A 14,124-nucleotide genomic window follows, 5' to 3' on the forward strand; every position below is an offset into this window, starting at 1 on the left:
AACGCTTGGTAGTACCTTTCTGAGACTCTTTTCCTTCCAGTGCTAAGCCCACATAACACCAAAGCTAGCACCAGGCCCAGCACATGATATGCCAGAACCGAAGTGTACACTAGAACCGAAGCATACTGTGCCTGTGTGTAGCTGTCAGTAGGGATCATCACTGGCTATAAAAAAATTAGAACCCCTGCTGCCCTAGAATAATGTCCTGCTACTTAAAATGTAGTAGTCCTTCAGAAGCTGCTACATTTGAACATCTGGTAGTTGGAGCTGGGGTATAACTGATGCAAAGACTTAGCCCCCACATTTATTTCCCGCTATTTTAATTTTTTTAATAAAAAGATTTATAATGTAGTATTTTTACAGCTGATTTTGGAAATACAAGATTTTACAGAATCAGGCCTTGAGTTAATTTTAAAACATTTTCTAAATTCCCATTAATTGTTTAGTGAGTATTTTTTTTTTTTTTTTTTTTTTTTAAATCTGAAATTTAGTGCCTAGTAGCATAATACACAGATTATTTTTTGTTTGGTTTTAGGTCGTTTTGGACAAACAACTCCACCACTTGTTGATTTTCTTAAGGATATTTTAAGAAGATACCCAGAAGGAGGACAGATTCTTAAGGTATACAACAAATGGTATTTTTAGCAGTCATTTAATATGCATGACATAATACCATTAGTTTGACACTTTCCAGCAAATCTTGCAGTTGTTGTACCTCATTAGATATTCATTCTAGTACAGGAGATACATGTTTTCTATTTCTGTGGACAAGACAAAGTGAGTTATGGGTTTGTGTGGTGTGGGTTTTTTGTTTTTTTGTTGGTGTTTTCTTTTTTTGTGTTTAATGTCTCTAAGTGTGCTTGTCATAGATGCTATTGTAATTTTATTATAAAAATAGAGATAAAATGCAGATGTTATAATTAAATCGGAGACTTCATGGTGTACTTTATGTGAGTAAGCTATCTAAAATGCTTATTTTGCTTATTTCTTCATTGTTCACCTCTGCTATGGTTATGGTAAAACCACATAATAGTATATAAAATTTTTGGAAGAGATTATCTTAGTATAAGATTGGGATAAGCTGGAGACTTTAATGCAAGATTTTGCTGTGGAATTTCTTGGTAGCTAAATGTATTTTTCTCAGTGAACTATGACAGTATCACAAAGTTTCATCATTAGATTAAGAATGCTTTCAAGATGGGAATCTGTGAGAGGCTTTTGGGAGACTTGCTCTAGAGTGGTAAGAATAACGAACCCATCAGTTTTGTATGGGCTGAAAATAATTTTTAGTCTAGACATTAGTTCTCATAACAAAAGAATGTCACAGGATTTTCTGAACTGAACTTAGTGTTCTTCATGGTGTTTTATCATTGGTCCAGGAGCCTTCAAAGTTTGCAACAGTAGGGCATGTTATGTTGTGGTGCTCCACATTTGAGTGTTGAATGTTATGTGTACAAGCCTAACAGCAGAAATGATGACATTGATTTAAGCACTAAAAAATTTTTCAGTAAATAGGATGGTGAACTGGTAGAGTGGAGTTTACCTCACCTTACTTTAGACATGGCTGGAACACCTCTCCTGTGAAGAAGGGCTAAGAGAGTTGGGGTTGTTCAGCCTGGAGAAAAGAAGGCTCTGGTGAGACCTTATTGTGGCCCTTCAACATACAAAGGGGGCTTATAAGAAAGATGGAGAGAGACTTTATACCAAGGTCTATAGTGACAGGACAAGGGGCAATGGTTTTAAACTGAAAGAGGGTGGATTTAGATTGGACATAACGAAAAAATTTTTTAGGACGAGGGTGGTGAGACACTGGAAGAGGTTGCCTAGAGAAGTTGTGGATGCCCCATCATTGGAAATGTTCAGAGTGAGGTTGGATGGAGCTTAGAAAGAGCTGATCTAGGGAAAGATATCCTTGCCTATGGGGGGGGGGGGGGTGATCTAGATGATCTTTAAAGGTCCCTTCCAACCCAATCCATTCTATGATTCTATGATCTGAAAAAATACAGATCATTCTAAATTCATCAAGTCCTGCAAGGGGAATGACAGGTGCCTGTAGAAGAAGATGGTTTGTCTGATTTACTGTAGCTTCCTATGCTAATGTCTGGAAGTGCCAGGTGATATTTCTTTGAGTAGCATCTGGGGTGATTAGTTCATGGTTGGACGTTAAACTTCTCATCCAGAATGCTTCATCACATGGACATTAGGAGATTCATTTCCTTAGTGTATGGGAATACTTGGTTCTAACTAACGGCATTTGGTAGAGATACGTGTATACATCCATATATATAAACCACACAAATACAAATGGTGACAGATGATGACAGTTCTTGCTGTCTCTTGGAAGGTTTTCTTTGCAACTGTGGAATGAGAATTTGGCTATTTTTAGTGTGAATGCTTAAGATAAGCGTATCTTCAATTGTTTTGGCAAACTGCATCTTGGATATGTTCTGAGCAGTGCCTGTTCACAGGATGGGTGCTTACATTTTTACTGTTTCCCAGTACTAGTTGAATCTGTAAGATGCATTTGAATCATGAAGGGTTCAGACCACCTTAACAATTTAAACTCAAATTCATTCCAACATGAAGAAATAAGGTAATGTTCTTAGCAATCAGATGGGTAAATCTAAAAGTAGAAATGTTCTTCTTTTCCTGGCTTACAATTTAGAGTTAACAGCATGTTAGGGAGGGATTACTACTAGGAATTTTGCTGGTGTGTTAAAATTGATTTCACTGTTTGGATTCTTCAAATACAATGCTGTTAACAGCTGAATGTAGCAGATGCTCTGTGTGCCACAGCATGAATGCAAGTCTCTGACTACATGGTGGTTTCCATACTTATATTTCTAGAGGCTTTGACTATCTTTTTGTATCTTTTTGAATGATAGCCGTGATTATTCTTTTAGGAGAAAAATTGCATGGTTTTTGTAATTAAATACCTCGTGGAGATTCTTTAAAAACTTATTATTTATGCTGAACTGTGGGTATATTTCTTTCTATCTCATAGTGCTTCAAAATTACATGGAAGTGACAATATAAACAATGTATTTCGGTTACTTGTGTGATATGCCTTATAGACTGAACATACTGTCACAAAGTAAAAAATCAAGGGGTTATAATTTTGAAACCAGATATTAGATAACAATGAGCTTAATTTACTGTCAACAGTATATTAGAATGCAACCTAATCTGAAATATATGCTGCTAGTTGATGCATTTTTAAAGTAAAGATTCACCTTGCTAGCAAGACTTTTATTTTTATGCATAACTGAATGAAATTTGTTGTATGAATACATTGGATGTGATGTGATGTACTTACATAGCTTTTCAATTCAGCTTGAGATACTTCCTTATGCCAAACTTACATACACATGTGTGTGTATGTGTGTATATATATGTATGTGTGAGTGTGTATCCTTGGAGCCCTGATACGCTTTGATGATTCAGTGTAAATAGAGCATTGTGTGAAGCTCTAATCCTGTAGGTATTTATAATCATGCTTACATGTCTGCAATCTATAATTCTATTGATGTAAATGGGACTGGATAGGCATATTTTATTAATGGTAGTGTTTACAGAACTAGTTTATTGATGTTTTAATTAATAGAGTTTTCCATAGCTCTCACCACTACTAATAATATTTAACAAATACTCAGTCTTAACACAAGCCTCTTTCTAGTCTATGGGCTTCATTCAACAGTTGAGCTCTGTTTGTTCATGATTTACAGAGTTACTGGTCAGAACTGTTATGCAGCCCTTTGCTGAAGGGGTGTTAGAAGTGAGCACCGTGGCTCTTGAACAGTTGGTTCATACTGTGAAATGCTAACTTAATTGGAATTCAGTTGATGTAAAGAAGAGTGGTGTGTATTGCCCTTTTATGACTTGTTGCCTCAGTTATCTTACAGCTGTTGTGTGGGCTTAACAGTAAACCTTGGGTTTTTTTATTTTATTTTATTTTTTTTCTTCCACAATCTTGCATTGTTCTGAGACCTGTACAACTCTGATTTGGGATAATATAAATATAGTAGTAACAGTTTAGTAGCTTATTTCTCAACTTTATAAATGCTTGTGTGTGGTATTTGAACTCCAAATCACATTATAGTATTCGTCTGAATATTGCTTTTATAATGATACCTATTTTCATTCAGGTAAACTGGATAAAATTATTTTGATTGAAAAGTATGAAAACAATTACACTTGAGACAATTGCTTATTATTTCTACCGTTTAAGTTGGAAAGCCATTGCTAGAATATGTACAACATTACTGCATTATACTTTGGTTTTGTTTGGGTTTTTTGCTGCCTCAGGAACTGATACAGAATGCAGAAGATGCTGGTGCCACAGAGGTTAGGTTTTTATATGATGAAACTCAGTATGGAACAGAAACTCTATGGTCAAAGGACATGGCACAATATCAGGGTAAATACAATTTTTATTAATTTTGGCCATTAGTCTTCAATATGCATGTGGTTCTGTTTTTCTCCTTGCTGTATGGAGATGACCACCTTACTAGGTGCATATTTTGTCTATGTTCTAATGTTGATAATTCTTTTCCAAAGCCAGTGTTTGCTATTGAAGGCCTCACACTGTCTTCTTGCAGGTTGTCAGAAGCAGCTTTCCAACTGCTTCCAGTTAATGCTGTTTGAGAAAGCCTTCATGTTCTGCTTTATTCTAAGTTACTTCTCCCAGGGTGACTGTGTGTCCTCTGGCTTATTTCCCTGGGTTGACTCAGTATCCCAAAATACGAGAGAGCATTTTTAGTAGAGCAAGTAAACAAGATTTAATAAGACCTAGGGTAAAAGAATGCTTGGGGTACTAGGCAGTAATTTTCATATTTTCTACATATTAACCTCTACCTTTTGAGAGCTATCTCCAGTTCTTAATGTAAAGATGACCCTTTACATTCCAGCATTCTCCAGGCAGTTCTGTTTTTCTTCCCCATCTCTTACTCTCACCCCTATATCAAACTTTGCTCCATGCTGCCTGTATACTGCAAATGTAGTTATTTGTAACTTTAAGGTTTTTATATTGTCTAATATGGCTTTGTGTGATAGAGGTCAGTTATGTATTTATCAAACAAATTAGTTTGCATAATCATCCCAAAAGGCATTCAGTCCTGATTTGAAGATTTCAGTGATGGATGATCCACTACTTCTTGTTCCGAGCTTTTTTTCAGTTGTTAATCAGCCTCATTATGTCTTCTAATTTGAATTTGTCTGTCTTACTTTCTAGACACAGGTTATTGTTATATCTTGCCGTGTATTCCCTTCTGGTGGAGGTATTAATAGACTGTGATTAGTACATCTTTCAAACATCTTTTTGATAGACTGAACAGATTGAGTTTAAGCCTTGTGCCACAGGACACTTCTTTCAGAAGTTTTGTTGTTTTCTGCTTTCTGTTCAGTTTTTCAGACTCATTCTTTTAAAATGTGGACACCAGAACTAGATACCACATCAGAATATAAATCTCTTAAGTACCATATACAGAGGTAAATCCATCTCCTTGCTTCTGCTTTTGCTGCTACTCTATACCTCCCTTTCATCACCAAGCATAATTTGATGTCAGCTTGAGTCATAGCTTCCCCATTAAATTTGCACATGCATACCTTAAAGAAATACTTTCTGAGTTCTGTAAGTTCATTTCCTAGAAATTTTTAACAGTAAATAGTTTTCTTCTATCATCTTTTTAACACTTGCCTGTTTATTGTAGGGCCAGCATTTTATGCATACAATGATGCAATTTTCACCCCTGAGGACTGGCATGGTATACAGGAAATAGCAAGAAGCAGGAAGAAAGATGATCCCCTGAAAGTTGGAAGATTTGGAATTGGCTTTAATTCGGTTTATCATATAACAGGTACTCTCTGGAGATATTTTTAAATGAAAATGTTGAAGTTTTAAATTGTTTAATTATTTTAGATATTCATCAAACATTTAATATTTTCTTTATAGTGCATTTTTACATTAGATCCCTGGCTAAGTTTCCTTAAGAAGCGTTCATATTTTTCTAAAACCCCATAAAGTATCATTTGGATTTTGAAGGTTTTTGGAGGAGATTTGTTTCTTCTAGTAACATCGTTATGTACTTAGTCCCTTATATTGAAATGAACATTCCTTTACACTGTTATTTCAGTTATGCACTGCTGTTCATATTATAGAGGCCCATAATATAGGGTAGATATGTAAGTAGAAGAGTGAAGGTTTAGTCTAGACTGAAACTTTTATGCAGGTTCTTTGCATAATAAGCAGTGATTTTTATTTCATGCTAGAAAGGATATTCCCCAACAGAGGTATATGCACATTTACATTTCAGAGAGATAGTACATACTCTTTCACAAGCTGGTAATATTCAGTCTTGAAACCTATTATTCTGGCAGAATGTTTTACTGCTGTACGGAAGAAGCATATAGCGTAAATAGTGCTTACAGTCTACATAGTTATAATAGTATACGGTAAGAGGCAAATTTTTGCTGAAATAACATTTTTAAGTTGTGAAGTGAGTTTGTAAAGACACAGGGTGTTTTTCCAGAAATTTTACCTAGTAGAGCATGAATAAAAGCTTAGGTAATACATTCAGTGGTTTGATAATTCTGGGAATTTATGCTTTTAAATGTACAAGATTACTGTTTGCAAGCCTTCAAGATCTGCAGAGTATGAATGTAATAGAATAAATCTTTAGTAAATTAATCTTTTTTTCCTGAAAATATTGGAAAGATAAAAGTATATAGTTGAAAAAAATTATACTTGCTCACTGTTTGCTAGAATTCAAATAGTTGAATGACTATTTATATATTTAATTGCAGAATAGGGGTGTGCTTGTTTCTTCCTGTCAATAAGCACTGAATTATATGTTATCATGTAGGTTGGAAAAGACCTTTAAGATCATTGAGTCCAACTGTAAACCTAGCACTGGCAAGTCTACCACCAAACGATGTCCCTAAGCACCACATCAACATGGCTTTTAAATACCTCTAGGGATGGTGACTCAGCCACTTCCCTGGGCATTATACTCGGTTCATCGCGGTTTTATAACATTTGTTTTTCTTGCCCTTTTAAAATTTGTTCCTTAAGACTATATTTGAAAAATATGTTGGTTTAGGATTATTAATAGTTGTTGTTTTTTATGTATACAGATGTCCCTAGTATTTTCAGTGGTGACCAGATTGGAATGCTTGATCCCCATCAAACCCTTTTTGGACCTCATGAATCAGGCCAGTGTTGGAATCTAAAAGAAGATAGCAAGGAAATCAATGAACTTACAGACCAGTTTGCACCATTCATTGGTGTATTTGGCAGCACTAAGGAAACCTTTAAGAATGGAAACTTTCCTGGTACCTTTTTTCGTTTCCCACTTCGTCTGCAGCCTTCCCAACTGAGCAGCAATGTTTATGACAAACCGAAGGTTTTAGAGCTGTTTGAATCCTTCAGAGCAGATGCGGACACAGTATTGCTCTTTTTGAAGAGTGTTCAGGATGTTTCGTTGCATGTTAGGGAAGCTGATGGAACTGAGAGGCTGATTTTCAGAGTCACCGCTAGTGAGAACAAGGCATTGAAGCATGAAAGACCCAATTCTATCAAAATCTTAGGAGCTGCAATAAATCAGTATTGTAAGGGGGTCCCAAGCAATAGCATAACATGTGTGACATACCATGTAAATATAGTTGTAGAAGACGAGAGTGTTAAGGACGCACAGAAAACATCTTGGTTAGTATGTAATTGTGTAGGTGGTCGAGGAATGTGTACTGAACTGGATTGTTTAGCTGATGACTTGAAATTTGTTCCTACTATTGGAATAGCCATGTCTTTATCAACTAATGGGGAGGAAAAAGGAGCTGTAGCAGACTTTTCAGGAAGAGCATTTTGTTTTCTGCCTTTGCCTCCAGGTGAAGAAAGCAAAACTGGACTCCCAGTTCATGTTAGTGGTTTCTTTGGTCTCACAGACAATAGGAGGAGTATCAAATGGCGAGAGCTGGATCAATGGAGAGATCCAGCAGCTTTGTGGAATGATCTTCTGGTGCTAAATATAGTGCCAAAGGCATATACCACCCTTATTTTGGAAGCTATCAAACGAATGGAGACTGAGAAGAATTCGGATTTTCCATTGTCAGCTGAAAGAATTTATAGGTTATGGCCTGATGAGAACAAAATCAGGGTACCCTGGAAACCAATTGTAGTACCGCTCTTTAAAGAGCTGCTCCAGCATACAGTTATTTACTCAGTGAGTAATCAGTGGATAAAGGTGGAACAGGTGCACTTTTCTGAAATGGATGAGAGTTTGGAGTACACACAGTCTGTTCTCAACTACCTCCAGAATTCAGGGAAGCAGATTGCCAAGGTACCAGCAAATATTGCTAGTGCAGTGCATCTTACTATTTCTACTGCTAAAGCTGTGAAAAAAGTGACTCCTGCTGTAGTACGGCAAGTACTAAGGAAATCTGGACACAGTGGACCTGCTGAAGAAAAGCTTCATCTTTTAGAATTTGTGCTTTCTGATGGAGTCTACAGTGACCTGATTGGATTGGAGCTTTTGCCATTACAGAATGGAAATTTTATTCCTTTTTCCTCATCCGTGTCAGAACAGGATGTAGTTTACATAACCTCAGAAGAATATCCCAGGTATACTTAATATTTTAAATACTGTTTTATTGGGTTTTTTTTTAGTTTAAATGTTAAAACAGAGCTTCAGACTGTTATTTGGTTATCTGCAAACAACATGATATGCAGCAGCCTGTAATGTAAAGAAATAATGCATAGATAGAACTCAGTTTTCTGTATATATGTACATGTTTGTATGCATATGTCTCATTTGAAAAGTTTGACAGCTACTTGCCATTATAACTTTATAAAGAATCGTGTGATCTAGGTATTAAGGGAATACCTCAGGATACATTTCAAGTTAGCTTTCTTCTGAAAATTATAAATAGGAGGTTAGAAACACGCATACTAGGGAGTACATTAAATTAGGTAATGTTAAGAGCTTTTATTAAACTTAAAGCTTGAGATTACTTCAGGTTTTTTTTTTTTTTTTTTTTCACAACACTTACTTTCAGTGAAGGGCTTAGTACTAAACTCTTGCTGGTTTCAGGAATTAAACAGATACTCCTGTGGAAAAGGTGGGCTTGTCTTTTACATCTGCTCTTACTTTGTTCTTTCCAGTCCCTCTCTTAGTATTATTTTTTTTTTTTCTTGTTCATTTCTCAGCTGTGTCAGTGTTCCAATTTGGGTCACATTTAATCAGCCAAAAAACCTTGCACTGACACTGGGAAGGGGAGAGCAAAGAGCAGGATGGTTGGAATAAGTGACCTTGGGGTCACTGGGGAGAAAACATGACTACTGCTTTTTATGCCTGTACTGGATTATGTATGTATAAAAGATTTGTTAAATCTGGACCCTTCTCCAAGTAATCTCTTAAGACGTACTGCTTGAAGTCACTCAGACACGCCAGATGTCTTACCTGTAGCTGTTAGTTCTTACGAAGTGTTACCCGTATGTATGTTCACAACCACACCTCCTTCTCCTTTCCTTCGGAGTTCCAGTAATTTTCAGATCCTCAACTTGAGAGAATGTGGCACTTGGCATGTGCTTTGCTGCTTTTACTGCCCTATGGACTGTTTATAAGGGAAGTGGAGGTGGGTTGGAGTGTGCCAATATAGATATTATTAAGGTAAAAAGTCCTCCAAGTAAGGTCCTTATGTAAATTGTGGTTTGAATATATGTATAGACAGCACATCTTCAAGAAGGTTTGAATATATGTGTAGACAACACATCAAGAAAAGCAGTTGGATGCACGTAACTGGTCTTCCCATGTTGCTTGGGAGGAGTTTGCTTTTTTCAAGTCTGCTGCTGGTCTTTTTTTGTTAGATTCTAAACCCACAATCTTTCTTGGTCTAGGCAATTCAGGTTATTTATCAGTGGATTAACACTACTCAGAGCCTGTGATTCTAGTGTCTTCTTAAAAAAAATTATAATAATAAAAAAAATTTCTCTAGCATCTGTTGAGAGATGATTTATCATTTGCTATTCTTTCACTTTGTTTCACCTTCCAGAAGTTAAGCCAGTATACTAATACAGAAAACATTCCCATGATGAGACTAACAAATTACAGCCCTGCTTCAGGCTAGTCATAAGATATTTTTTTGAAACTTAATGATACCACTATGTCTTACTCAGTTCATGTTCTGTTGGTAATGGTCTTAGTTTGGTTAGTCTTGCAAAACTGATACAAAAGTATGTTATACCAGGCATAAATCTACTTGATAGCTATGATAATACACAAGTTTGAAATAGTAATGCTTTATTTGCCTCTAGTCTTGCCTACAGTAAATATTTTTAATTCTAATCTTATAAATATGATAAATGACTTATGCTAGATGTTTTAAAACACTTTCAACTTAAGTTTGACTTGTCGTGTATTCAAATTTGGAGCCTGCTTAAAAAGCTGAAGTAAGCTTTTATGAATTTCTTTCTGTTAACACCTGTGGAAGAACAAGATTCTGTGTTGGTTTATGTATAATTAACATACCTGCTGACAGAATTAAACTGGATAGTTATTTTTGATTTCAGGAAGACCAAAGCTCTACAAAACTAAATAGTTTTAAGTGCTAACATGAAGGGAAGGAAAGGGCAGGATGAGACTGACTCTTGGCTACAATAATCTTAACCACTGTCTGCAGATATCTTGAAATCTACAGATCTGTGTGAAGTTCTAGAATTACATGTTGTATGTTTCATATGCTTTCAAATAGAATCTTTAAGAGACATGGAATAATAGGTGCTATTTGCCTTTCTTTTTTTTTTGTGTTAGAATACAAATAGGTGAAAATAATTTTCTGATCCCAGTTTTCCTATCAAAAAAACTTGCTTAGACCTGCTTTGAAAGGAAGAATAGTTGGAAAAATTAATTTCTTACTACTCTCTGCTTCTAAATGTATGATTTTCTCATATATAAGAAAATGCCCACTGAAAGCCCTATTCTGCATATGTAAGCAATTGCTTTGTATGTGACTGTTTTACCATGATGATTACTATGCTGGTAATGTCTGTGCAGCAACATAAATTAGATGCTTTCCTAAAATGTGTTTTGGTTGGTTTTTTTGTTGTTGTTGTTTGTTTGTTTGTTTGTTTTTTTTTTTTTTATGGTGTGCTAGATCTCTCTTTCCTGGCCTGGAAGGAAGGTTACTTTCTGATGACCTGAAGCCTGAGGTTCTAGCTGCTTTGAAAGAAGCTGCCAAAAGCCGAGGTAAGATGTCTTTTGTATTCTCATCTAGTGAAACAGATTTCTAATGGTTGAACAGACTAGTTCTAAACCGAAGTTTAAAGTAATGTCGCTTTTGAAATTAAGTTCATGTAAATAAGTTGGTCATCCAAAAAAAAAAAAAATTAAGATATGATAGACTATATTGTTTAAATTGGAAATGACACAAATGAAAATTATAAATGAACAAAAGGGCAAAGACAAGGGAAGAAGGATGAAAATTTACAATATAAGAATAGATAGTCACTTAGTAAACCATGTATTCAAGGTTCAGTAATTTTGTTCAAATAGTATTCTTCTACTTAAGACAGTCTGAATTCTATTTTGCATTTGTAGTATTTGCATATGCAATAGCTATGTCACGGTTTTGGTATTATGGGTTATCTCTTATCTCACAATCGCAAGTGATCATATCAGCGTATTTTTTTAAAACCAGATGAAACCAGCCTAAGCATCTAGCCTCAAGCATACTGTAGATCATATAATTTCATCAAGTGTTTCCTGAGTCTTAATTTGTAGCTTATGGTTGTATCAATGTGGACCTGCTGAAATACTTCGAATCTTGATCAAAAGACCTGGTGAAGAAGTTTGCTGCATCTAGATAAGATGCTTCTATGTTTAACTGCCTTCACAATTAAATTTTTTTGCCTCTTTTCTACTCAGATTTTGTCTATATTTACCTTTCCACCCTTGCGTTTCATTATGCATTTGATTGGTAAATTTGAAGTCTGAATTTCAGAAGTCTTTTCACGTAAACACAATGTGCAAATAAGTCACTTTTCAGCTTATTTTTAAATAGTATGAGTATATGGTGAGCTGTTCTTCAATGTCTAGAAAATGTGCTTTTCAGAAAAAGATTCTTTTTTTAAATTGCTCAATTCATCAGAATTCTTTTTTAGACTGCAGACATTAGAACCAGACATAGAATACTATAAATCATTGTCTTGATTTGCTTTTTGTGATACCCTTTATCACGGTCTTCACTCATTCAGTCATACTCTCTCTTTCTTCAGACTGTGTTCTGACCTTTTTTCCCCTTCATTCCTTTATATGTTCTCTGTTTATTCTTCCTGTTCAGTTGGAAACCTACTCCTTTCTCCAGGGTTTGATCATTGCTTCATTATCAAAAATAATAGAAAAATAAGGTAATTCTGAGGCAAGATGATAAACTTTTAAAGTATGGCAAACCATCTGTGAAAAGATTGAAAGAATTGGGAGTGACTTACTACACAGAGTAAACAGTGTAAATATTTGAAATAATATAAATTGTGTAGAAGATATGAAATCAATGCTAGGACTTTCATTGAATATGAAGAACAGCAAGTCTGAAAGTGAAACTACTATAAAGAAAAACTTTGTTCTAAAAAGCAGAATTGTCAAAGCCTTATGGGCATATTATATGATGGGTGTTGTATCTATTGTTGCAGTAGAATATGCTTATTTTAATACTTTTTTTTTTTACTGTTAATTTCCCCCAGTACTGTTTTTAATTTATTTTCTTTTAATACAGACTAAAAACTGTTGAAAGTAGTGACTACTTTCACTGTTTGGATACACAATTTAATATACTTAATCTGGGATAGAACCATAAAGAACTACTGCTTCCACTAGTAGTAATTGCTGGGAGTTAAAAAAGACAGAAATATATATGGATCAGGATAGCCACAGTGAGATTAGATGGATGGAAGATTGTATGGAAGACAGGAACGTTAGCTTTGAAAAATGCCAGTTCCCATGATGATACTTTAAATTGACTTTTGAGATGTATTGTCCTAGACAATGTCCTTCAAGTCAAAGTCACAAAGCAGTCCAAAACCATGCTTAAATTAAAAAACAGAGTAAAACAACCAAAACAAAATACAGGTCTGACAGACTATATGCTTGAATACATCTTAAACGGAAAAAGCAGAGGTGACTACTTGTGGAGTTCTTCTAGGACATTCATTCACTTCCAGGCTTGGTCTCCAAGTTGCAACAAAGTCTATCTAGTCTTTTTTGTTCCTGGGAAGATTTTTGGACACATTTAAGGTCCTGCTTCTGTCTCTCTTCCTCTGGCAGTTTCTTTGAATGACATTTTTCTAGGGACTTGTTCTTGGTTGGTAGTATGGCTCTCATTGATTAGAAGAACGTAATTTTGTAAATGAAGATGGCAAGTATAATTCTTCTACATCTTCTAGAAATGCTTAAGGACTTTTAGATAATCCTTTGCAAGATTGTAGTGGCCTACTTTTCATTCTACCGCCTCCTAAATTATTCTTCATTCTAAGATTTTACATAATTGTAAAGTACAACTGCAGTACCATAAAAGTTGTATGTTGTTATAAATAGTATGTATTAGAGAGGGTTTTGGCAGGTATTGAGACCTTAACTGTCAAGAATTTTACTTACATAGCTGTAGAAATTCATAGAATCATGGAATGGTTTGGGTTGGAAGGGACCTTAAAGATCATCTAGTTCCACCCCCTGCCTGCCATGGGCAGGGACATCTTCCACTAGGTTGCTCAAAGCCCCATCCAACCTGGCCTTGAACACTTCCAGGGATGGGACATCCACAACTTCTCTGGGCAACCTCTTCCAGTGCCTCACCACCCTCATAGTGAAGAATTGCTTCCTAATATCTCATCTAAATCTACCCTCTTTCAGTTTAAAACTGTTACCCCTTGTCATTATATCAGAGAGATTCCTGATACAGTTGCAGAAATAGAAACTTTCTTGTATTATTTCTTTGAGAAGATGGGATGCAATCTTTTTTGTTGTGTTGTACAAAGGCAACCAGATCTTATTTTTTTTTCTCTCCTAAAATGTGTACTGTATTTTTCTACTTAATAACTGTTTCTATATTTAGTGTGTTAATGTGTAACTCATGGGATGT

General features: G+C 35.4%; 1 protein-coding gene across 3 annotated transcripts in view; it reads left to right on the forward strand.

Moving 5' to 3' along the window:
* SACS (sacsin molecular chaperone) overlaps positions 1 to 14,124 on the forward strand; it is a 65,156-nt gene that overhangs the window by 34,356 nt on the left and 16,676 nt on the right. For all 3 annotated transcript variants that reach the window (XM_030042226.2, XM_030042225.2, XM_030042227.2), the window contains 5 exons: positions 536 to 621; positions 4,306 to 4,417; positions 5,709 to 5,855; positions 7,132 to 8,614; positions 11,146 to 11,237. In XM_030042226.2, coding sequence (XP_029898086.1) covers positions 536 to 621; positions 4,306 to 4,417; positions 5,709 to 5,855; positions 7,132 to 8,614; positions 11,146 to 11,237 — 1,920 coding nt within the window. The remainder of the gene's footprint in view (positions 1 to 535; positions 622 to 4,305; positions 4,418 to 5,708; positions 5,856 to 7,131; positions 8,615 to 11,145; positions 11,238 to 14,124) is intronic.

This window comes from Aquila chrysaetos, chromosome 19, assembly GCF_900496995.4.
Source record: "Aquila chrysaetos chrysaetos chromosome 19, bAquChr1.4, whole genome shotgun sequence".
NCBI lineage: Eukaryota > Metazoa > Chordata > Aves > Accipitriformes > Accipitridae > Aquila > Aquila chrysaetos.